We start from the raw sequence: 25,735 nt of genomic DNA on the forward strand, positions 1-25,735 counted from the left end.
GGAACCGGAAGTGACGAAGGCACACGGGCACCCACCTAATGCTCCCGCCGACGCGCAACAGGGACGACGCCTGGGGTTCCGAGGCTGAGTCGGTTTCTGACTTTCAGAGTTTCTGCTGGCTTCTGGTCCCAGACGAGCGTGTGGACCCAGTCTGAGCCAGGCTTTGGCTGCTAATGGAAGCTCCCAACCAGCTCACGTGGTAGGAGCGGCGGCTGAGGAAAGGTGCCACAGCAGAGACTTGCCGGAGAGGCCCAGGCCCTAGAACCGTAAGCGGAATTGGCTTCATTTTGTTGGATGAAGGAGAGCGCCTAGTCTGAGTAAAAAGCTCTAGACTCCCAAGTCAGGCCTCTGCTGCTTGGTTGCTTCTCTTGCTGTGCTCCCGGTTTTCTCATATGTACAGTGTGGAATTAGCCTGAGAGATCTCAAAGCCCCTTCTAGTGTTTTCTCATATGTACAGCGTGGAGTTAGCCTGAGTGATCTCAAAGCCCCTTCTAGTCCTTGGGTGGGTAGTTAGCATCTGTCTACCTGGGTTAAAAGGCCAAATGATGATTTGGACAGAAAGTAGCGAATGAGTGTCTGTATAGAAGATGCAAGTTCCTCTCGATCTCGTTTTACTAGTCCGTTAGAAAAACAAGTCTAAAAATCGAATTGCAGCCGTAAAGTGGATAATCCAAAACAGTGTCTTCCTTTACCAAGCCTCACCTGGAAGCAATAGTGAGCTAGTACTTTTGTTTGTAAGGGGAACCCTTAGAAAATAGTTATTTACCACCTCCTAATATACCAGAGCTATACCCTTTGAGACCTGAGAAGGGGGAAAATTTAGGATAGATAGTTGTAGGATTAAGAGCCATGGGCAGATTATTTGGGGGTGAAATGATAGGGCATGAATGTTTTGTAGTTTTGAATTCCTCTAACGGGAGAGATTTAATTCTGCAGAGTAAGGGAGATTGCTTTTCAGAAAATTTAAATAATAAAAATTTAAACGAGGGACGGATTATAGAGATGATACAGTAACAGTCTCATTCTACAATTAAGGAAAAAGCCCCAGGAAGAAAGTGAAATGCCCAGAATAACACAACTGGGACTACTGGCAGAACTGGGACTTGTGATACTGTTTCAAAAGATGTTATTTCAGTGTTTCTAAAAGTGTCTTATACACACCACTGCTAGTGCAAGGGCAAACAGTTTTTATTTTATTCTTACATACTTATTTTATTTGGGAATGTGATATTGGATTTCCATTTATTGTATTATATCAAAAGTTCCTTTAATGTAATCGTAAGTATAACAATGTCATTAAAAGAATGCTAAATAAATGTTATTATAGTTGGCATGTGGTCAAGGCAAAAATCGTGATGCTGGTATGTGGATAACTGAATTTTGGGAAACAACGTTAATGGAATTGCCTAGCATAGTTCAGGGAATGGGATATTACTTCTACATTATTTTATATGGTTTATATTATTGAAACTTTAAATGTAGCTTTCAAAGAAGAATGGAGGAAAATATGAAGTTTGCTACAGTGGAAGACACTGTAGAATACCACCTGTTCCTGATACCAGATGAACCAAGGGACCCAGAAGAACACAGAGAGATTCTTCAAAAGTACATTGAGAAGATAATGACCCAGTTTGCACCTATGCTGGTCCCCTATATCTGGCAGAATCAGCCTTTCAATCTCAAATATAAACCTGGGAAAGGTAAGGCTCTTTTGCTTATTTTGCTTTGATATGTGTGACTTTTAATGTCATTCTGACAACGATGTATAATAGTCCACAGTTCATTCAGTGTTAGGAGATTTTTTTTAAATTAATTAATTTATTTTTGGCTGTGTTGGGTCTTTGTTGCTGCGTGCAGGCTTTCTCTAGTTGCGGCAAGCGGGGGCTACCGTTCATTGCGGTGTGCGGGCTTCTCATTGCGGTGGCTTCTCTTGTTGCAGAGCACGGGCTCTAGGTGCGTGGACTTCGATAGCTGTGGCATGCGGGCTCAGTAGTTGTGGCTCGTGGGCTCTAGAGTGCAAACTCAGTAGTTGTGGCCCACGGGCTTAGTTGCTCCACGGCATGTGGGATCTTCCCAGACCAGGAATTGAACCCGTGTCCCCTGCATTGGCAGGCGGATTCTTAACCACTGCGCCACCAGGGAAACCCTGTCAGGAGATTTATATCCTGAACTTTTTATGGTGTTTGCCTCTATTCAGTTAAGCCCTTGAACTTAAAAAAAATTTTTTTTTAATTCATGTTGATGGATGCTTTCTAATAGGCATTATCTTAGGAACTAATATATATTCAACATTATTAAGACATGGGTCTTCTTTTGAACTTTAATTACTATGCCATAATGTATCTAGGTACCTATACTAAACAGGTTCAGGCATCTGGCTTCCTTAACCATAGTTCTTTTAGCTGTTATTCTGTATTCCTCAGTCTTGATAGTATGTTTACTAGGCTGCCTTTCACATAGTTGTTTTGGTAAGGATCTAAGAGTGGCTCTGCTTGGCTTATAAAGAGAAATAATTGAGCTAAATGACCATTATTTGCCACTTGGAAGCATTTTGAGGCTCCTTCACTGCTTCCCTGTATTGTCAGTGCTTGAGATCTGACCTCTGGCCAAATATGGTACTTTGTCCTGTCATTTCTTATAACTTTACTAAAATGAATTATGGATAGGTGACCAAGGCTCTACTCATGCAGTGACTTCTGTGGGGTCTTATTTCAGATCAGGAGCCTGGCATCTTGTGATACCATCATTCTGGCTTTCAATTTAGTGCTTATCTGTTTCCTTTTGGCTAGCAGTTGCCAAATGCAAAACGTTAATTTTATTACACACCTATTCACTGAAACATGTGATATTTATTGGCAAGAACACTGTCCCATTAGCACAGCCAAAACCAATTCCCTACCTTTTTTCTAGAAAATCATTTTTACACAGTGTTTTCTTGTCTTGCTTAATGGGATTGCTAGCCACCTAGTTATCAAGCTTGTTAGTAGTTCAGAATCATCCTCAACTCCTCACTTCACCGTGTTCAGTCAGGCACTAAATCCTAGTGTGATTACTCCTAAAATATGACCCCTCTCTACATCTGTTTGGCTACCGTCTAGGCCCCCTTAATCTCTTCATCTGGAAGACTACAGTAGCCACCTAACTAACCTCTCTGGTTCCAGTGTCTGCAGTTCCTGACACTGTTGCCAGCTACCTTTGTAAAACACAAATTTGATCATGTCGCTCTCCTGCCTAACATCCTTCAGCAGTTCCTCATTGCTTCTGGATGAAATTCAAATTGAAGTTTAATATGTAAGGTAAATAAAAATAGACACCCTAACTGGAGCTTCTATACTTGGTGAAACTTGGGAAATCTGGAGTAGGGAGAAGAGTTGGTTGGGTAGTTATTCCCAACTGTTTGGGGTTTCTTTTTGCCATGGTAGCTCTTGAGACACTCCTCAGCACACTTGTTTGACCTTCATTCTGTTAATATGGTATATTACATTGGTTGGTTTTCTTGTGTCAGATCATCCTTGCATTCCAGGAATAAATCCCACTGGGTCATGGTGTACAATCCTTTTAATGTGTTGTTGAATTCAGTTTGCTAGTGTTTTGTTGAGGATTTCTGCATCATTATTCATCAGGGGTATTGGTCTGTAGTTTTCTTGTACTGTCTTTGTCTGACTTTAGTATTAGGGTAATGCTGGCCTCATAAAATGAGTTTGGGAATGTTTCCTCCTCTTCATTTTTTTGGTAAGAGTTTGAGGAGGATTGATGTTAATTCTTCTTTAAATGTTTGGTAGAATTCTCCAGTGAAGTCATCTAGTCCTGGGCTTTTCTTTGTGCAGAAGTTTCTGATTACTAATTCAGTTTCCTTACTAGTTATAGATCTGTTCAGATTTTCTATTTCTGCACAATCCAGTCTTGATAATTTGTATGTTTCCAGGAATTTATGCATTTCTTCTAAGTTATCCAATTTGCTGATGTACAATTGTTCATAGTGTTCTCTTACAGTCCTCTTTATTTCTGTGGCATAGGTTGTAATATCCCCTCTTTCATTTCTGATTTTAGTTATTTGAGTCTTTTCTCTTTTTTTTTAGTTAATCTAACTAATGTTTTGTCAATTTTCTTGATCTTTTAAACAAACCAACTCTGTTTAATTGATTTTTTAAATATTGTTTTTCTATTCTGTATTTCATTTATCTCTGCTCTAATCTTCATTATTTCCTTCCTTTAGCTTTGAGTTAGTTTTTTCTTCTTTTTCTAGTTTCTTAAGGTATAAAGTTAGGTTGTTGATTTGAGATCTTTTATAACTATAAACTTCCTCATAGCACTGCTTTCACTGCATCCCATCTTTGTGGCATGTTGTGTTTTTGTTTTCATTTGTCACAAGATATTGTCTAATTTCCCTTGTGATTTCTTCTTTAGCCCATTGGCTGTCTGAGTGTCTTGTTTAAGTTCTACGTATTTTTGGATAATGCACTTGTTTGAAAATTTCTGCTGATATTCCCAGAACACGCTATTGTCTGTCATGCCTCTGTGTTTTTGCACATGTACATGTTCTCTCTTTCTGGAAAGCCTACTTCTGGTCATTTCTCCAGATGAGTGTAGCTCAGATATCACATACTTTATGTTCACATAGCCCTCGGTGTATACCTCTGTTCATCATCTTGTTTTGTGATGCTTGGTTGTCTATCTCCTGTTGTCTAGACCCTAAGCTCCTCAAGAATAAGCTTCTTGTATCTTGTTCAGTATTGCAACCCCAGCTCCCAGTATAATACCTGGAGCATAGCCAGTCAATAAATGTTTGTTTAATTGAATGATTACTTGTACTTTTATTTGCACTGGTATATTTATTTGGTTATATGATTGCTTTTCTCTTGTTTTTAGGAGGTGTTCCTGCTCATATATTTGGCATGACAAAGTTTGGAGATAACATTGAGGATGAATGGTTTATTGTTTATATAGTAAAGCAAATTACAAAGGAATTTCCAGAGTTAGTAGCAAGGTATTATAGCTTTATTAATAATTCTAAAGGAATTCTATTATTGAAAATGACTACATTTTTATCCATTTAGTAGTATTTTTTTCTGTAGTCTGGTGGAAACTGTACAAACTTGGGATGTAGATTTTAAACGTGACTTCTGTATTTTCTTCCTTTTCTCTTGTGACTTCCTTTTCTTGAAGAAGAATTAAAGAATCATTTGAGAGTTCAACTTCAAAAAAATTTCAAACAAAACCTGCTTATTTTAGATTTTCTCTTTTTATTGTTATGAAAGAACAAATACACATGGTAAATAAAATTCAAACAATACAAAAGGGTGTACTGCTCTGACTTCCCAAAAGTAATCACCATCAAATTTCTTGTGTCTTTAAAAAAAGAAATTCATCTACAGATGTACATATTTCACAGATTTCTTTACTGTGTCTTCCTCTATTAGACTATAGCTATATTTTATGGGAAATCATATACAGAAGAAATTTAAAGAGGAATCAGTGCGCAATTTTATGGACAGGAAGCAAAGTAGATGGTAGTGCATTCTAATTCAGTTTTTAAAATAGGAATGGATAATTCTCTGTAATTCCCAAGTTTTGCCAGCAGAGGGCGCTTCACACACTTAACATATGTCCTACTTTTCCTCATCAGCCCCCAAATTCTGGTCTTCTATCCACCCAGTCTTTTCCCCAGCAGAACAAGAAGAAAAAAACAACAACAATTTTGGAAACTTGTTATTATATCAAAATTTCAGGCATACATAAAAGTAGAGAGATGGGTACCTTCATGTACCCATCACCCAGCTTCAGTAATTATCAACTTCTGGTGATTCTTATTTCATTTACTTCCTTCCCCACTCCCCCATCACATAGCAAGATTATTTTAAAACAGATCTCCAGTATTATGCCATTTGATTTTTAAATACTTCAGGATGTAAATCTAAGAGATAACAAACACTACTGTTACCATACCTACAAATACATAGCAATAATTTTTTAATGAATGATAGAATTTTAAATGAACAACACAAAAATAGTAGTTTCTGTCTTTACTAGGATAATAAGAAGGGGGCAATACCTTTCATGTGCTGATTCTGATTTTTATACTTGTAATGATGGTTCATACCTACACACTAGGCCTCTAAAGCTCTTTAATAGGCATCTACTGTCTTGTCGGATTTTTTTTAAAAATTAGAAAAAGCAAGAAGTTTTTCCTCTATGTCTATACCAGATTAATATTCCTAAAGTAGAGCTCGAACCATTTTACTACGCTACTCTAAAACCTTTCATTCATTTTGTCTATAAAATTAAACTCATTGATTCTGCCAACATTTAAAGCTCTTCACAAAATGATATAACTGTGCTTTTCTAGTCTTTTTCTTTATTCGTTGTCATTCTTCAAATACCTACCTTAACTTGCTACCTCCATGATTTTGCTTATGCTCTTCCCTCTCCCAAGAACATCTCTCCTTTTCTCCGTATATTGTTATCTCCACCCATTAAAAGTGAAAAAAGTCTAGAACAGTATATATAATATGCTACCTTTTCTGCAACAAGAGAAGAAAGAATTTATATTCCTATCGGCTGGATTGCACATAAGCAAACTCTAGAAGGATAAACAAGAAATAACAATGGTGGAGGGGTTGGGCATATAGATACAAAAGCAGGAAGGAGACTTCTTCATTGTATAACTTTTTAATGTATTTTTTAAAAGTTTTAACCATGTGACTGTATTACCTATTCAGAAATTTAAATTTTTTAAAAGTCATGCAAATGAGGCAAAACAAAATTATCTTTCAAGGTCCAGTAATACCTCCTCCATAAAGGTTTTCCTAATCTTCGCTATATGTGATTTTTTTTTCTTTTGAAACCCATAGTACTTTATATATTTTTTTCTATTGTTATTTATTTATGTACTTATTTTTCTCTCCTTATCACCCTCACCTAAGGCATTCCTCCTTAGAATCTTAGAGTCTCCTTCAGTGCTTAATGGTATCTTAAGCATTTTGCTTAATTCTAGAAATCTACACATGGTATATACTCATATATTTACTAAGATGAAGGAGAAAATGTATTAGAACAAATCTGTTTGATTATTAGCAAATATGTGCTTTTTTGAATATAAAGTTAGAACTTCTTTTGCATTAGGATTGAAGACAATGACAGTGAATTCTTGTTAATAGAAGCTGCTGACTTTCTCCCTAAATGGTTGGATCCTGATAATAGTGCCAATAGGGTAAGTATATCCAAGTTTGGAAAATCTACGGAGGTGAAATCATGTTGCAACATTTTCATATGCACCGAGAGTTTGTCACTGCCTGGTATGAAAATTAAAACATCATTTTGCAGGTGTTTTTCCATCATGGGGAGTTGTGCATTATTCCTGCACCAAAGAAACCTGGAGCAGTATCCTGGTTACCCACCACACTCCAAACAATCTCACAAGCACTGAATATAATCTCAACACACCCAGAAAAAATTTTGGCTTCAGAATCTATACGAGCTGCTGTGAATAGACGCATCAGTGGGTAAGAAAAATAACACTTTCACTGCTAGTCAAGGAGCCTTTTGATTTCATGTCGCTCAAGTCTTCTGTTGAATCTGGAATTTCTTTCGCCTAGATTAATGCTAATTTTCATGCTGTCTTCATCCTTCGTGAAATTGACCAACAAATTAAACTTACGTGTTTTAAAATCAGGAAACAGATGTATCTTTTAATTTCCATTTAAAAGTGTCATAGGCCCAATATTTTTGCATTTATTTACCTTAGATATTATGGCTAAGTATTACGTAGATCCATAGATAGAAACTTTCAGACCTTTAGAAATGAAAACCTAAGTAAGCACAATTGTGTTCAGGCTTTTTCTGTGGTTCTGGGTGTATATATGGGATTCTTTGACCTAGGTGGAGCAACTTAGGCTCTATTCAGAAGAGAATACCTTAGTCTAATAACGTACTAATTCAGCCATTCAAATTTGAGTACCTATTAAATGCTTAGCACCATTCAGGTCTTTTTTTTTTTTTTTTTTTTTTTTTTTTTGCGGTACATGGGCCTCTCACTGTTGTGGCCTCTCCTGTTGTGGAGCACAGGCTCCAGATGCACAGGCTCAGCGGCCATGGCTCATGGGCCCAGCTGCTCCGCGGCACGTGGGACCTTCTGGACCAGGGCACGAACCCGTGTCCCCTGCATTGGCAGGTGGACTCTCAACCACTGTGCCACCAGGGAAGCCCCATTCAGGTCTTAACAGTATTAAACATTTCTTTTAGCTTCGCTTCAGTACACTTTGTACCATTTTTTAGGAGAATAAATTCTGATTTTATTTTTTATTGGAGCACCTTAATCCCTTTTCTTTATTTTCCATTTCTTCCCACTTTTTCTGTCTCTCTTCCTTCCTGTAGTCTTTAGTATATACAGTATCTTTCTTTTTTAATTAATTAATTTTTTTGGCCGCACGGCTTGCAGGATCTTATTTCCACAACTAGGGATTGATCCGGGACCGCTGGCAGTGAAAGTGCCAAATCCTAACCACTGGACTGCCAGGGAATTCCCTACAGTATCTTTTTTTTTTTTTTTTTTTTTAATTTTTATTTATTTATTTATTTATGGCTGTGTTGGCTCTTCGTTTCTGTGCGAGGGCCTTCTCTAGTTGCGGCAAGTGGGGGCCACTCCTCATCGCGGTGCACGGGCCTCTCACTATCGCGGCCTCTCGTTGCAGAGCACAGGCTCCAGACGCACAGGCTCAGTATTTGTGGCTCACGGGGCTAGTTGCTCCGCGGCATGTGGGATCCTCCCAGACCAGGGCTCGAACCCCTGTCCCCTGCATTGGCAGGCAGATTCTCAACCACTGCGCCACCAGGGAAGCCCCTTACAGTATCTTTTTTTTTTTTTTTTGCTTTACGCGGGCCTCTCACTGCTGTGGCCTCTCCCATTGCGGAGCACAGGCTCTGGACGCACAGGCTCAGCGGCCATGGCTCACGGGCCCAGCTGCTCCGCAGCATGTGGGATCTTCCCAGACCGGGGCACGAACCCGTGTCCCCTGCATCGGCAGGCCCTTACAGTATCTTTATCTTCACCTCTCTTGTCACTTTTTCCATCTCACTCTTGATGAACCAAGACAAGATAAAATGTTAAGGGGGAAGTAAATGGTATAAGAATCCTAGATGTTTACATATCATAAAATAAAAATAATTATGTTATCTGTCACAGATATCCAGAAAAAATTGAAGCCTCCCTTCATCAAGCACACTGCTTCCTTCCAGCTGGCATTGTAGCAGTGCTAAAGCAGCGCCCCAGATTGGTGGCTGCAGGAGTCCAGGCATTTTACCTGCGGGACCCCATTGACCTGCGAGCCTGTCGTATATTCAAGACATTCTTGCCTGAAACACGAATAATGACTTCGGTAAGCTAGTTCTCTTGGTCATTTAGTTTCTCTCACTGGAAATAAAATTGAACATTATTTAATTGTTCACTAGAAAAAAATTGGAAATATTCTGTTTCCTCATAGCAAGTTAATATACATTTAAAAATTTTTTCTTTTCTCCCATCCAGGGGAGGAAGACTGTAAGAGACCTGACTCCTTATTTTATATCTCAATGTTTCCTAGCTATTTTTGACCATATTTTCCCTATTTGAGTAGTTATATCCTCTTAACAATAAAACATTTCATTTCTTCCAGAGAATTAAGAATTATTCTATATCATCCACCCACCAAAATTGCTGTGTAATGTAACTAATGATTTGAATTACCTTAGTGATAACTAAATATAGACAAATGAAGGTAAATTTTATGGGTATATGAATTACATCTCCGTAAAGCTGTTACTAAAAAATGTAGGCAGTAAATAGGTTGGATCTTCTTTGCATTTACATGAATATGAAGCTCATAAATGAAGTTACTCTGAAGTTATTATTAACTATGAAATGATATTCAAATTTTTAATTTCAGGAAAAGACTCACATATTTTGTGCCCCAATGTCCAGGTCACTTTCACTAAATGTCTGTATGCACAGTTGGTGCAACAAAGGTTTGTGCCAGACCTGCGGAGTGGATACAGGCTGCCTCCTCCATCTCATCCCCAATACCGAGCCCACGAATTGGGCATGAAGTTGGTAATGTTAAACCAGAAAATTTTATTTTCTTCCTTTATGTCAAAGGGCTCTTAAGAGAATAATGACAGAGCTTAGAAATCTAGATATATACCCCATTAATGTGAGAATGTAGTAAAATGTGGCACTTCAAATAAGAAGGAAAAGTGGATTATTCAGTAAGTGATGATAAAACTGTGAAGCCATCTGAAAAATTAAAGTTGATTACCTCACACCTATGCCAAAATAAATTCCAGTTGGACCAAATATTTAAATGAAAAAAACGAAACCATAAAATTTGAAAGAAAACATAGGAAAACTTTAGAAAATCTGAGTAGGAAAGGCCTTTCTAAGCACGACGTGAAACTAGAAACTGTGAAAGAAAAGATTGATAAATTGGATAATATAAAAATTAAGCGGGCTTCCCTGGTGGCGCAGTGGTTGAGAGTCCGCCTGCCGATGCAGGGGACACGGGTTTGTGCCCCGGTCCGGGAAGATCCCACATGCCGTGGAGCGGCTAGGTCCGTGAGCCATGGCCGCTGAGCCTGCACGTCCGGAGCCTGTGCTCCACAACGGGAGAGGCCACAACAGTGAGAGGCCCACGTACAGCAAAAAAAAAAAAAAATTAAGCACTTCTGTATGAAAAAAACATAAATATAGTCAAAAGACAGTAAACCTGGTGAAAGTGTAAAATATATTTGCTATTTATTTATTTATTTACATTTATTTTATTTTTGGCTGCATTGGGTCTTCGTTGCTGCGCATGGGCTTTCTCTAGTTGTGGCAAGCAGGGACTACTGTTCGTTGCAGTGTATGGGCTTCTCATCATGGTGGCTTCTCGTTGCAGAGCCTGGGCTCTAGGTGCGCAGGCTTCAGTAGTTGTGGCACACGGGCTTCAGTAGTTGTGGTGTGTGGGCTTCAGTAGTTGTGGCTCGCGGGCTTATTTGCTCTGTGGCATGTGGGATCTTCCCGGACCAGGGCTCAAACCCGTGTCCCCTACATTGGCAGGCAGATTCTTAACCACTGCACCACCAGGGAAGCCCTATATTTGCAGTTTAAATGACAAAGAGTAAAAAAAACTAGTAAATGACAAAAGTTGATTTATCTAATATATAGCATTCCCACAATTCAATATAAAAAAATAGTACTAATCAATCAAAAAATGATCAGAAAGCATTAACAGTCCACAGAAAAGGAAATACAAATGATTTTTATGAAAAATGTTGACACTTGCTCATAATAAAAGAAATGCAGTTTAAAGCTACAAAATAGTATTTTTCACCATTTGATTGGCAAGTATCCATAAGTTTGATAATATATACTGGGTTTGTAAAAATACATAAAGAGGTACCCTCAAACATTATCGATAGGAATATAAGTTGAATCAGTCTCTTAGAACAGTTTGTCACTTTCCATAACATTTAAAATGCACAAACCCTTCTGCTCAGCATTTTCACTTCCAGAAATGTATCCTCCATATATTTTACTTGTGCACAAAGACGTACGAAGATACTCATGAAAGCGCTATTTATAGTAGCAGAAGATTGGAAACTACCGAAATGTCTGTTAGTAGAGGAGTAGTTGCATAAATTATGGTCTGTCCATGAAGTGGGATGGATAAATTTATATCTGCTCATATGAAATGATCTCCAAGGTATTATCACTATGTGAAAAGCAAGGTTCAGAGCAAGGTTCAGTATGTTGCCATTTAGTGATAAAAGGGATGGAGTAGGAGGATGTACATATGCAGACACACACATATCTGCTTGAGTGCATAGATTACTTCTGAAAGGATATGTAAGGAATTGGTGACAGTAGTTTTCTCTAGAGTGATCAGGGAAGCCCCCTATTAGAATTATTTTGCCATGTGCATTGATTATATTCTTTAGCCAAAGGACTCCTAAAATGAAGTGATTCCCTCCCTTTACTATGCCTGAGACTATGTTTAATTCATTTATAATTCTGTTAGACAAGAAACCTTTTGCAAGCCTTTTTTTCTTTTTTTGTGAATTTTATTTTATTTTTATACAGCAGGTTCTTATTATCTATTTTATACATATTAGTGTATACATGTCAATCCCAATCTCCCAATTCATCCCACCACCACCCCCACTTACCCCCCACCCCCCACTTTCCCCCCCTTGGTGTCCATACGTTTCTTCTCTACATCTGTGTCTCTATTTCTGCCTTGCAAGTCTTTTTTAAGCAAACAAGAAATAAGTTTAAATTTCTAGTTTTTGAATTATTGAGAAAAGAAATCTCTTTGAGGAAAATAAGAATCTTTGTTTTATATTATTTGCTTCCCCTTTATAATTTTTAATAATCTGTAGAGATTAAGAAACTTGGAAATAAAGTCAGATTTTTTTTTCCTAAAATTCAGAAAGTGTTATAAATGTCCACATACCCATGTGTCCATCACCTAGTTCTTGAGTGTGGTTAAATGGAAAGAAATTAACCTAATAATAAAAATTCTATCTTTTCCATCTAGGCTCATGGATTTGAGATCTTATGCTCCAAATGTAGCCCACATTTTTCTGATGCCAAGAAATCTCTTGTGACTACCTCACCGCTCTGGGCTGGCTTCCTTGAAAGTCTGAAAAAGAATGATTACTTTAAGGTAGGACTTGCAATGCATTTTTTAAATTGGACATTCCAGGGTAAGTCAAGCCAGTGATTTAAAGTTCTATGTCCATATTTAATGTGTGACATAATTGTAGGAATTAGAGTTGAAAGGGACCATTCTAGCTTGGTGGTAATGAGGGAGTGTCTATAAACTGTTTCCAATATTTTAGAAAAAATAATAACATCTATATAAAGTGATAAAAGTTATTATTTGTATCAGATGAACAACTTGCACAGATCTATAAAGCAAACATGAAGACACCAAATAGAAAAGTTAGCAAAGACATGGATTAAAAATTTACCTGACCTAAATGGGAAGGAAATCCAAAAAAGAGGGGATATGTGTATATGTATGGCTGATTCACTTTGCTGTACAGCAGAAACTGACATACCAGTGTAAAGCAACTATACTCCAAAAAAAAAAAAAATTGCTAAAAGACAACTACTAAATTTCTCTTAAAATATTCACTCTCACAAGTAGTAAAGATAACCATATTAACATAATAATAAAGACTGTTTTTCACATATGTAAAAACGATATGAATGATATTCAGTGCTGTTGAGAATATAGTGAAAATAATACACCTATACATTGCTGATAACATCGTAATAGAACCTTAACTGGGAAGTAATTTGATAGTGTATTCCAAGAACTACAGAAAGGTTCAAACTTGGAACCTTCAATTTAAATCATCTACTTTGGGCTTCCCTGGTGGTACAGTGGTTCAGAATCCACCTGCCAATGCAGAGGACATGGGTTTGAGTCCTGGTCCGGGAGGATCCCACATGCTGTGGAGCAACTAAGCCGGTGTGCCACAACTACTGAGTCTGCACTCTAGATCCCACAAGCCACAGCTACCAAGCCCCCGCACCTAGAGCCCATGCTCCACAAGAGAAGCCACCGTAATGAGAAGCCCGCGCACAGCAACAAAGACCCAATGCAACCAAAAATAAATTAATTAATTAATTTAAAAAATAATAATAAATCATCTACTTTAAGGAAACATCCAAGAAGTAGAAAAGTCCTTAAGAATATGATGATTTTAAAGACTGTGTAGTGGTATGGAAAACTACTTATATTATAGGTTTTTTTTTTGTTTGTTTTGTTTTTTTGTTTTTTTTTGCACTACACGGGCCTCTCACTGTTGTGACCTCTCCCATTGTGGAGCACAGGCTCCGGACGTGCGGCTCACGGGCCCGGCATGTGAGATCTTCCCGGACCGGGGCATGAACCTGTGTCCCCTGCATCGGCAGGCGGACTCTCAACCACTGCGCCACCAGGGAAGCCCTAGTATATTTTTTAAAGAATATAAAATATTAAGTATGAATGCCACCATAAACATGCATGTGAAAGATAGAAATGGTAGTTAAGGTGGGATTATGCTACTTTTTGGCTCAATTTGTACTTTGCTTTATAAATTAATTACTAGTTAATCAATTATTTCTTAATAATGAGTTAAATAATAGAAAATGATAGAAAACCTTCCAAATTGGAAAGAGGCCCTTAATGGTGAAGAGGATGAGGGACCACTACATTTAACCTAGTCCCTTTTTTGAAGAAACTGGAGCCCAAACAGGTACATCAGTGACAAAACAGGGACTAGGACTCAGGCCTCATGATTTTTGAACAATATTTATATCGTACACTGCCTCCCTGAAAGTTGCTGGTGAGCAGATTATTTTAACGATACCATATATATAATGTTCTGATGGGCATTATTATTTTTTTAGGGACTGATAAAAGGTTCTGCTCAGTACCAGGAAAGGCTAGAAATGGCAAAGAACTACTTCCAGCTCTCCATAAACCGGCCAGAAAGGTGAGTTTATCGCTACCTGAACAGATCGATTACTTGCCAGAAGTTAAGGAGTTACTTACTCTTGAGATAGTTGCAGATGTTGGAGTTTCCATATTTAAAAGTTAATGGCCAGGCTCATGACTACTGAAGGAGCGGGGGTTAGGGAGAGGAAGTGTTGTTACAGAAGTTTGCTGGCACTGGCAGCCGTCACCACCATCACCACCACCATCATCATCATCATCATCATATAATGGCTAACGTTTATTGAGTACTTACAAAGCATAGGCCACTAACTTGTTTAATCCCCCTTAAAGCCCTGTGAAATAGGTACAATTATTATTTTCCCTATTTACAGCTCAGAAGCCGAGGCCAAGAGAGATTAAATAATTTGCCAAAGGTTACACAGCTAATAAGTGACAGACCTAGGATTTAAACTCAGGCAGTCTGGTATTGAGCCATGTGCTTAATTCCTATGGGAGTTCTGGGCTGTGTTTAGATTTTTTAGGTGGATCTGAAACGCAGGATGAAGCAGGCGTTCACCTTCCAAATCAAATCTCATTCTAACGTGCCGTACGTTTTCTGGGGGAAGAAAGAAATGAACACAGGGTTGGAAGGAAATGGCTCCCCTTTAAAATTTGATAAAATTGAGTTTCAGTTCTGGTAATGGTGGAGTAACATATCAGAATAACCCCGTGCTAATTACAATGATAAACCCTGGACAGAATATAAAAAACAGTTATTTGAAGACAGTGGAGAACAACAAAAGCAGGCAAAGGGAATAGGACCGTTGAAAGAAGAAAATCACATTTGTCTGACTTGTCCCTTGAGGGTACTTCTAGTCAGTGTGGCTCAAGGAAATTGGAGCTCCTGCAGAAGGTCTTATTGGGCTGAGGAATCAAAGGTCAGAATTTGAATATTGGAAAAAATTCAGTTTGTGTTTGCAAAATTGAATTTGAGATACTTAAAGCTATTAAATAACATGAAAGAAATAACTTTGTATATGTTATGGTTAAACAGGTCCTGAGTTGTGTGTGGGTGTGTTTTTTGTTTTGTCATTGGGCTTTTTTTTTTTTTTTTTTTTTTTGCTCAAACCAATCTGGTTTTGAACCCCAGTCATTTTTGCCAGCATCTCAAACATCACATATTTGTGTAATAAAATGTTCTTTGAAGACTGCATGAAGCAAAGTTGATGCTGAGAGAACTCTAACCTCAGTGTCTGTGAGGTGGTAATGACTTTACAGCAGTCTTTACTCTTTTGTAAGTGTCTAGGGGTGCCTTTGTCCCATTCCCATCAGTTTTATGTCAGTAATTGGAAAAGATGATGCCTTCTTAGGGTATCCTTTAAGAAAACTTGGGAGGGCTTCCCTGATGGTGCAGTGGTTGAGAGTCCGCCTGCCGATGCAGTGGACACAGGTTCATGCCCCAGTCCGGGAAGATCCCACATGCCGTGGAGCGGCTGGGCCTGTGAGCCATGGCCGCTGAGCCTGCGTGTCCGGAGCCTGTGCTCCGCAACAGGAGAGGCCACAACAGTGAGAGGCCCGCGTACCGAAAAAAAAAAAAAAGAAAAAAGAAAACGGGGAAGAAAGTAAAGGAGGTGGCCCTCATAGTTAGGAGGATCTCCCCCTATGATGATCCCTGTCTCCTCTAGGAGACCACTCCCCTTGTTGAAAAGTGTTACCTTATAGTCTTAGGTTGAAGAGAAGTTAAGAAATGAGGGAGACTTATATATAGGAGAGTTAGGGCTTCTCCCACAAAATAAGATAGATTGATGGTTGGGTAGTTCTTTTTAAATATAATAAAGTTTTTTGTTGTTATAAAAGTAACATATTCATTCATTACAGCAAATACAGAAAGACGTAAGAAGGAAAAAATTTATATCATGAGTAAACCACTATTACTATTCCAATCTACTGCCTTCCAGGATTTTTTTCCCCATAACCAGTTGATTTTTTTTTTTTTTTTTTTTTTGCGGTACGCGGGCCTCTCACTGTTGTGGCCTCTCCCGTTGCGGAGCACAGGCTCCGGACGCGCAGGCTCAGCGGCCACGGCTCACGGGCCCAGCTGCTCCACGGCATGTGGGATCTTCCCGGACTGGGGCACGAACCCGCGTCCCCTGCATCGGCAGGCGGACTCTCAACCACTGCGCCACCAGGGAAGCCCACCAGTTGATTTTTTAAACATTTTTTATACTATATAGAAATCTTGTATCCTGTTCATAATTTTTACTCGTTACGATCTTTCATTTTCCATGACCTTAAAAAGTTTTGATAAGCATATTTTTAAATAACCACACAGCATTTTAGCAAATGGACCATAATTTACTTATTGCAAATAGCTTAAATATCCAACATTTTAATGAGTGTTGCAGGAGAGGCTCCCATTCACCAAACCAGGATAACTTCTAAACAGTTTGAAACCAAACTCCCATCTCCCTCCAGACCTCTTCTTTACTTCCCAATGTTCTTTTTTATTAGCTGAATTAATATCATAGACTGTTTCCTACTGTCTTTTAATAGTACCACCATCCTCCTTATCACCCAGACCTCCTGGCTCTCCTTGGATCCAGTCCTTAGATCCTGTTTACTATTATCTTGTGTCTTGTATTCTTTTTCCTTACTGCCCAGCTAGCTACTCTACTTACTTTAATTCTTGAACTATGGCTATACCTAAACTTGTTTCTCAACCTCTAGAGACTCTTCTCTTCCAATTCAACCATTAGAGCCAGGAGAATCTGCTTGAAGTATGTCTTTAATCATGTTACTCCCCTCTCCTAAAAATTATTAGAGATTGTAATAGTGAAAAATTACAAAGAATCTAAGTGTCCATCAATAGTAGATAAATGAATTGCAGTGTATTTACCTGATGGCCTACTTCCATTAGTTAACCAGAGATTAGCTAAATATCCATAAATCTAATTCAGGATTTCTCAACCTTGACACTGTTGACACTTTGGACCAGATAATTCTTTGCTGTGGGGGACTGTCCTGTGCATTAGTATAAGATGAAGCAACATTCCTGGCCTCTACCCAGTAAATTCCAGTAGGACTGGCTCCCCTCTCCCCACCAATTGTGACAACCAAAAATGTCACCAGACATTGCCAGATTGTCCCCAGTTGAGAACCACTGGTCTAAATGAATAGATTTCAGAAACATAATGCTGAGGGAAAAAAAGCAAGTTTTAAATTTGTAAAATACGGGTGCTATGCATATAAATTGTAAAAATACACAAAATATCATGTATTATGTATAGATACATGTATCTATATTCACTCAATAAATATTTATTATCTCCTATGTGCCAGGCCCTATTCCAGGCACTGGGAATGCAGCAAGTGAACCCTTATGGAGCTTATATACTAGTGTAGGAGAAAGGCGGTAAACCATTATATGATGTTAGATGGTAATGAGTACTTTGAAGAGAAAGTAGTGTTTGGGGAGAGAGATACAAGGGCTGCTCTTCTAGATAGGTTGGCCAAGGAGTTTTTCTTTCAGAAGAGATCTAGGGAAGTGAGGGAATGAGGCAGACAGGTATTTGAGGGAGTAACATTTCAGGTAAAGAGAACAAAACAGTAAATACAACAAATAGTACACACACACTCTCTCTGTCTCTGTCTCTGTCTCTATCAGTCAATCAATCAATCAATCAATCTAATAATAGAAAAGAAAATGTATTTGAAGTGCTAGCCTAGCATTTAGTATAGGATAGATTAATTTTTGTTTTGTTTATTTTTTGGCTGCATTGGGTCTTTGCTGCTGCGCGCGGGCTTTCTCTAGCTGTGGCGAGCGGGGGCTACTCTTCCTTGTGGTGCGCGGGCTTCTCATTGCGGTGGCTTCTCTTGTTGTGGAGCACAGGTTCTAGGCGCGCGGGCTTCAGTAGTCATGGCACTCAGGCTCGGTAGTTGTGGCTTGCGGACTCTAGAGCGCAGCCTCAGTAGTTGTGGTGCACAGGCTTAGTTGCTCCGCGGCATGTGGGATCTTCCCGGACCAGGGATCGAACCCATGTCCCCTGCATTGGCAGGCGGATTCTTAACCACTGCGCCACCAGAGAAGCCCTGACAGATTAATTTTTGTGCATACTTTATGCATGCTAGATTAATTTTTGTTCATATTTTCTTCTAGGTTTTCTTTTCCTCGTATATGTGATATATATAAATCGAAAGAGTGATACTAAATCAACAGCTTCATGATAGTGTTCCATGGAGCCTGCTGCAGATCCAAAGCGGAAGGCAGAATGGGCAGGTCTCCGAGCCTCCAGCCTCCATTTCAATCAAAGCAGTCTTTCAGGGTCTTTTTTTTAGCTTTACTGAGGTGTAATTGACAGAATTACAAAATTATAAGATATTTAAAGTGTCATCGTAGTGATTTGATATACCTATTCATTATGGAAAGATTCCCACCACCGAGTTAATTAATAGATTCATCACCTCACATATTTATTTATTATTATTATTTTTTGGCTGCATTGGGTCTTTGTTGCTGTGCGCGGGCTTTCTCTACTTGCAGCGAGCGGGGGCTACTCTTTGTTGCGGTGCGCGGGCTTCTCATTGCAGTGGTTTCTCTTGTTGTGGAGCACGGACTCTAGGCGCACGGGCTTCAGTAGTTGTGGCTCACAGGCTCAGTGGTTGTGGCTCGCGGGCTCTAAAGCACAGGCTCAGTAGTTGTGGCTCATGGGCTTAGTTGCTCCATGGCATGTGGGATCTCCCCGGACCAGGGCTCAAACCCATGTCCCCTGTGCTGGCAGGTGGATTCTTAACCACTGTGCCACCAGGGAAGCCCCACATATTTATTTCTTGTGTATGTGTGTGGGAATAATTTTTACTCTCTTAGCAGATTTCAATTATGTAATACTGTGTTATCAACTCTAGTAACCATGTTTTACATTAGATCCTGTGACTGTATTTATCTTATAGCTGAAAGTTTGTCTTTTTACCAGCCTCTGCTTATTTCCCTCACCCCCTAGTCCCTGACAACCACTTTTTTATTCTGTTTCCATGAATTTGACTTTTTTTTTTAGATTCCACATATAAGTGATACCATGCAGTATTTTACTTTCTCTGTCTAGCTTATTGCATTTAGCATAATGCCTTTAGGGTACATCCATGTTGTTGCAAATGGCAGGATTTCTTTCTTTCTCATGGCTGAATAATATTCCATTGTGTGTATGTATATCACCATCTATCTGTCTATTTATTCCACATCTTTATCCATTTATCTGTTGATGGACATTTAAGTTGTTTCCAATCTTAGCTATTGTGAATAATGCTGCAGGGAACACGGGTTTGCAGACATCTCTTTGAGATCCTGTTTTCATTTTCTTTGGATAAATACCCAGAAGTGGGATTGCTGGGTCATATGGTGGCTGTATTTTTAATTTTTTGAGGAACCTCCATACTGTATTCCATAGTGGCTGTATCAGTTTGCATTCCCACCAACAGTGCACAAGGGTTCCCTTTTCTCCACATTCTTTCTTGTTTTTGGCCACACCACGTGGCATGTGGGATCTTCCCCAACCAGGGATCTAACCTGTGCCCCCTGCATTGGGAGCATGGAATCTTAACCACTGGACCACCAGGGAGTCCCCTTTTCTCCACATTCTTGCCAACACATGATCTCTCTTGTCTTTTTGATGATAGCCATTCTGACAGGTGTGAAGTGGTATCTCATTGTGGTTTTTATTTGCATTTCCCTGATGATTAGTTGATGTTGAGCACCTTTTCTTGTCTTGTATGTCTTCTTTGGAAAAATGTCTATTCAGTTCCTCTGCCTATTTTTAAATCAGATTGCTTGGAGGGGGTTTTGCTGTTATGAGTTCTTTATATATTTTGGATATTAACCCTGTATCATATGTACGGTTAGCGAATATTTTCTCCCATTCTGTAGGTTGCCTTTTCATTTTGTTGATGAATTCTTTTCCTGTACAAAGCAGTTTTTCTTTTTTTTTTGGCTGCATCACCCAGCTTGTGGAATCTTAGTTCCCTGATCAGGGATTGAACCCGGGGCAGCGAAAGTGCCAAGTCCAACCACTGGACCACCAGTGAACTCCCCAGAGCAGTTTTTCTTTGAGCACTTTTATATTCTGGTGAAATTTTGAGAAAAAGAATTCTGTGTCCTAAACAAATGTTTAAAAACAAATTAAACTAGATAATCCCTTCCAACTTTAAAATACTCTGTTTTCATGATTATTATTCTAAGCTCTCATTAAATATCCATGTCTTTGATTTTTTTATAGCTCTCATGCTATGAGCCCAGGTGAAGAAATCTTAACGTTATTACAGACAATACCATTTGATATAGAAGAGCTTAAGAAAGAAGAAGCTAATCTTCCCCCAGAAGATGGTAAGTGATGGACCAGGATAGAGCAGAGGGCTTAGAAAGAATTGAAACATTCCACTAAGTCTCAGAGGGTCATTTCCTGAGAGTACCTGTCATGTGAGTATAGTATGGCAGTGTCATGCCTCTTTTTCAGATGACCAGTGGTTAGATCTCTCACCAGATCAGCTGGACCAGTTGCTGCAGGAAGCTGCTGGTAAAAAAGAACCAGAGCCCGTTTCCAAGGGGCAGGAGGAGAACTATGACTTAACTCAAGTCTCGGAGAGCATGAAAGCTTTCATATCCAAAGTCTCAACCCACAAAGGAGCAGAGTTGCCCCGGTAATTTGTGTTAAAGTATAAATATCTAAATGGTTAGAGCCTATATGTTGACATCATCCAGTCATTGCCGGTTCTCTCTCTCTTTCTTTTCCTTTTTCTTTGTTTAAATTTTTTTTTAAATAAATGATTTCTACTGCTTTGTTTTCATCTTTTGGTGCCTAGTACTATAATAACTTACTTATCTGGAGTCAGATTTCTAGTAACCTGATCCATTATGATCATTGAAGTAAGCCGAAGAGACCACTCAGCAGATGTAAAGGCCACCACCCCAGAGCTGTGCAGGGCAACCATGTACTTTATTCTTTAGACTTTTCCTCAGAATTTTATGGACTCCTAACTTCTAGTTCTCATCAAGCTCAGACTTCTGATCTCCCACCCTCAAGCAGATTGGAAGCTTCAAACTCAAAAGAGGGGGATAAAAGTGTTTATCAGAGGAAGAAATAATAACAGAAGAAATGAGATGTTACATTTGGCAAGTAATAGGGAAAAAAGGTAGATAGAATTGTTACTTGCACAGCAAATATATCTTCATTAAGGTTGATGCTCGTTAGCCTCATGAGAAGATTAAAGTTTATGTTTAGTATTCTCTCTTTAAGAAAGCAGAGATAAGGGAAGGTTTGTTCTTACTTATTTTTAAAGACTTGGTTCTTAAAAAGATAAACTTTATTTAAATGAACTTGGATAAATAACAACTTCTGCTAATGTTAGATATATCTTATGGCAGATGGAGGGTGGGTAGATCCCTAAATCAGCGTAAATTAAATGTGCATAATCAAAGTGCAGTTTTTACCTTTATTTCATCAATCTTTCCCATTTCTGTTGCCCTATCAGTAAGCATAATGATTTTTAAAATTTAAACTACAATTTTCCTTGCTGTGCCTCTTTTGAGAGTATATCTCTGGAGTGTTCCTAAGAATGGCACCAGTTTACAAAAAGTTTCGAAGAGTTTTGTTTGGTATAAATTGTCTTTTTCCTTTAATCTTACAGAGAACATTCTGAGACTCCAGTCACTTTTGATGCAGATACTTTTCTTAATTATTTTGATAAGATCTTAGGTGAGTTACAGTGTGATGTTTATTTTCATTTTGCAAGTGTAAGTAGTATAGCAATTGCTAGAACATTGGAGCATTGGATCTCATTTGCTTTTTTTTTTTAATGATTTTGAGTTGCTTTCAACCATTAATTATTGCCCTATTGAATGATTTTGCAGAGGATGCCTTGCTTAGTGTCTGACATAGTAGCTGTTCATTAAATCTTTGTTGAATGAATGAATGCTGTGTGTTTAGATAGGGTTTTACATGGGCTCCTGTATTACAGTTTTTTTTCTCTTTTAGACATACTGCACGTAAACACTAATAGCCCAATTTTAAAAAAATCAGCAAAGGATATAAACAGGCTTTGAAGAATAAATATAATCAATAAATATAAACAGGCCTTGAAGAATAAATATAATCAATAAATATAAACAGGCCTTGAAGAATAAATATAATCAATAAATATTTGAAAATACTTAGCTGTTTCTAGTAAGCAAGTAAATACACAATAAAAATAAGAACTTTTTTTTGCCCATGATATTGGCAAAAATTTAAAAGATTGATAATAACCAGTTTTCTCAAGAGTTGGAGAAATGAGCACTGTCAAACTGTGGGAGTAGAAGTGTAAGTTGTCTTTTCTCAAGGCAGTTTGGTACTCCAGAATGTTCAGAAACTTTGACTTAGCTATTTCACTTCCAGGAATTTAATTTATGAAAAAGTTATATATGCTAAGATGGTGATTGCAACATTGTCGTAGCAAAAATTGGATTATAGTTCAGTTTTACAAAAAAAAAAATGTAGAAAAGCAAACCATAGTTCAATATGTATATATATAACAAATGTGTTTTATATATATGTACACATACACACACACACAGAATTGCATAAAAAAAGGTCTGGGTACCCACTGAACTGTGAAAAGATCTTTAACTCTGGGAAGAGAGTGAAATGTGAGACAATTCTGTATAACTTGAATGTTTACATCAAAATGTATTCCTGGATTATGTAGTTTTTAAATTTTTTAAGTAAAAAATTTTAATTAATTGAATTCACATTAAAAACAAAAAGCTGAATCTTTCAGCTCAGCCTGTGTACTTTTCTGCAAGTGTTTGCCAGCAGTACCATTTTTTGGAGGGGATTTTTCTGAAGTAGTTTGCCTAATATTCGCTCTTTTTTGCAGATAACATTCTAATTCTTTTGAGATGTGTAATCACTCCAAAAAAATTGAATGAGTGGCTCTTTCTGTGTTGGGGTCTATGTAGGTTCAAGGCCCCATTACTCAGACTCTGATGATCTGGATGAGGAAGACTCTGAATGTTTAGATAGTGATGATGACTTGGATCTTGAAACAGAGGAGCCTGGGGAGGAAGCATCTGTAAAAGGAACTCTTGATGATCTCAAGTCATACATGGCCCAGATGGACCAGGAACTCGCACATACCAGCATTGGCAAAAGTTTCACCACCCAGAAGCAAATGGTACGTGTGTGTTTAACCTCTTTCCCTTTTGAGTCTAGTACAAAGGATAGCTAAAACCATATTTTATCTTAGGTTTTCTCTTCTTTTTGTCTATTTGATTCATGATAATTTTCTGTGATGAATTTTTTAATTTGAATAAATAAGAATGCTAATTTTTTCCTAACACTGGTAGGATGACGGATTATTGATTTTCTTAAACATAAGCTTGACTATATTACTTATTCTATGTTATCTATCAGGATTTTTTTTTAAGTCATGTGATATGTTCAAATTAGTATATGGTTGCATACTCCTACGAATAGCTTAAATTGATTTTAAAAAAAGAGAAAGGAGGGCTTCCCTGGTGGCGCAGTGGTTGAGAGTTCGCCTGCCGATGCGGGGGACACGGGTTCGTGCCCTGGTCCGGGAAGATCCCACACGCTGCGGAGTGACTAGGCCCGTGAGCCATGGACGCTGAGCCTGCGGCGTCCGGAGCCTGTGCTCCGCAACAGGAGAGGCCACAACAGAGAGAGTCCCGCGTGCCGCAAAAAAAAAAAAAAAAAAAAGAGAGAGAGAAAGGATATTAAATATCCAAGTAATTTTCAAGTCTTAATAGTGTTTGTTTTATATGTTTCCCTTATGTAGAGCCAAATTTAGAATTCGTCTTCCACTCGTGTTTTTATCCTAGTTTTTATACCAGCACTGTCGAACCACAGATAGAAAGAGAATGGACCCTGGAGTCTCATGGGCTGGGTTTGAAATCCAGCTCAGCTATCCACTGTGAATGTATCCATTAACCAATAATCTTCATGTCATAGGATGAACGTGAGAGCCAAATGAAACAGCAGTAAAACCCATAATGAGCCCTTAATTAATGTCTTTCCCCTTGCTTTGATTATCTTAACCACATTGAAAACTAATCACTTTTAGTATTGCCAAAACCTACTAGAAACCATACATTAGGTTTTAATGTGAATATGAACCACCTGAAGATCTTGTTAAAATATAGATTTTGGTTAAGTATGTCTAGGGTGGGCCTGAGATTTTACATTTCTAACAAGTTCCCAAGTGATGGATGTGCTGCTGGTCCATGGACCACACTTTGGGTAGCAAAGATATAAAAATCTGTAGATCAAGCTGCAATCTCTCAAATTCTTTCCTCAGCCTATGAAATCAGAGGCTCAAGTACCAATTCACAGTCTCTGTGGTTGGATCCCACAAGGCCTCAGGTTTTTATTTTGTTTTCTCCTTGGGGTGGGGGTTGTGGGTAGGGAAGAAATCTCACTTCTTTCATGTAGAGAAAATTTAGATTCTTTTTTTTTTTAGTGCTCATTTTGTCTGTTTCTTTCTTTTAAAACTCTTAGGCAAGCTATAAAGTTACCTCCTTAACTCTGGTTATCTCCCTTGGGCTATTTCAAAATCGGGAAGATATCCATTTAATTTGCAGAAACTTATCCTAGGGAGAAGTGTGTTTTAATCTTCAGAACCAAATTTTAATATGTATGTTAAATTACATAGTTTATTATTAGACTTCATTTTTATTTTCTATCAAGAAGGGGATTTCCTTTCTAATATGGAAACCAATTTTACATTGTTGTGTATTTAGCTTTTTAAGGTAACTACCATCCAACCTAATAGCATATTGTACCATGATTTTCTTTTCCCTCCATGAACAAGGAGCCTCTATCCCAGACTGCCAGTAACAATTCAGAGGAGGAAGATTCTGGTGCAGGAGGATCTGTTATGACACCAGTGGATATAGACCTGAACCTGGTTTCAAACATACTGGAATCCTATAGTTCCCAAGCTGGACTGGCAGGACCTGCTTCCAACCTTTTACAAAGCATGGGTGTGCAGCTGCCTGACAGCGCTGATCACAGACCCATAAGTAAGCCAACGAAAGATTAGCCAGCAAACCTAGCCTCTGTTTTTTCTTCTTAAATAAATATTGAGTCTGACTATGCTCATTTCTAGTTTTGATTACACATTTAGTAAAAATGTTTTCTTCATTTTAAGTTCACAGATTAACTTCTCCTCTTCGAGCCCCAAGTGTTGCCCTCTCTGCACAAGTCTTTATCATCTCAACTCTGGGATGCACACAAGGTTTTGAAATCAGC

At 38.4% G+C, this 25,735-nt stretch overlaps 1 protein-coding gene across 1 annotated transcript; it reads left to right on the top strand.

Annotated features, from left to right (window-relative positions):
* Positions 1-28: 28 nt before the first annotated feature.
* On the top strand, positions 29-25,576 carry ECD (ecdysoneless cell cycle regulator). Its single transcript, XM_081248469.1, has 14 exons — positions 29-266; positions 1,483-1,700; positions 4,870-4,987; positions 7,123-7,210; positions 7,324-7,502; positions 9,182-9,374; positions 9,956-10,084; positions 12,549-12,677; positions 14,414-14,499; positions 20,708-20,814; positions 20,945-21,128; positions 22,116-22,183; positions 23,425-23,639; positions 25,296-25,576. The coding sequence occupies exons 2-14, from the start codon at positions 1,496-1,498 to the stop codon at positions 25,524-25,526; spliced, it is 1,932 nt and encodes a 643-aa protein (XP_081104595.1). The 5' UTR covers positions 29-266; positions 1,483-1,495; the 3' UTR covers positions 25,527-25,576.
* The last annotated feature ends 159 nt before the right edge of the window (positions 25,577-25,735 follow it).

Source organism: Mesoplodon bidens (assembly GCF_964165515.1).
Source record: "Mesoplodon bidens genome assembly, chromosome: 1".
In the NCBI taxonomy this organism is placed as follows: Eukaryota; Metazoa; Chordata; class Mammalia; order Artiodactyla; family Ziphiidae; genus Mesoplodon; species Mesoplodon bidens.

Bases quoted from the DNA above. Each gene is read 5' to 3' on its own strand.
- ECD (XM_081248469.1), top strand. From the start codon at position 1,496: ATGGAGGAAAATATGAAGTTTGCTACAGTGGAAGACACTGTAGAATAC. The intron at 10,085-12,548 runs GTAATGTTAAAC...TTTTCCATCTAG, and splicing joins ACGAATTGGGCATGAAGTTG to GCTCATGGATTTGAGATCTT. The intron at 22,184-23,424 runs GTGAGTTACAGT...GGGTCTATGTAG, and splicing joins TTATTTTGATAAGATCTTAG to GTTCAAGGCCCCATTACTCA.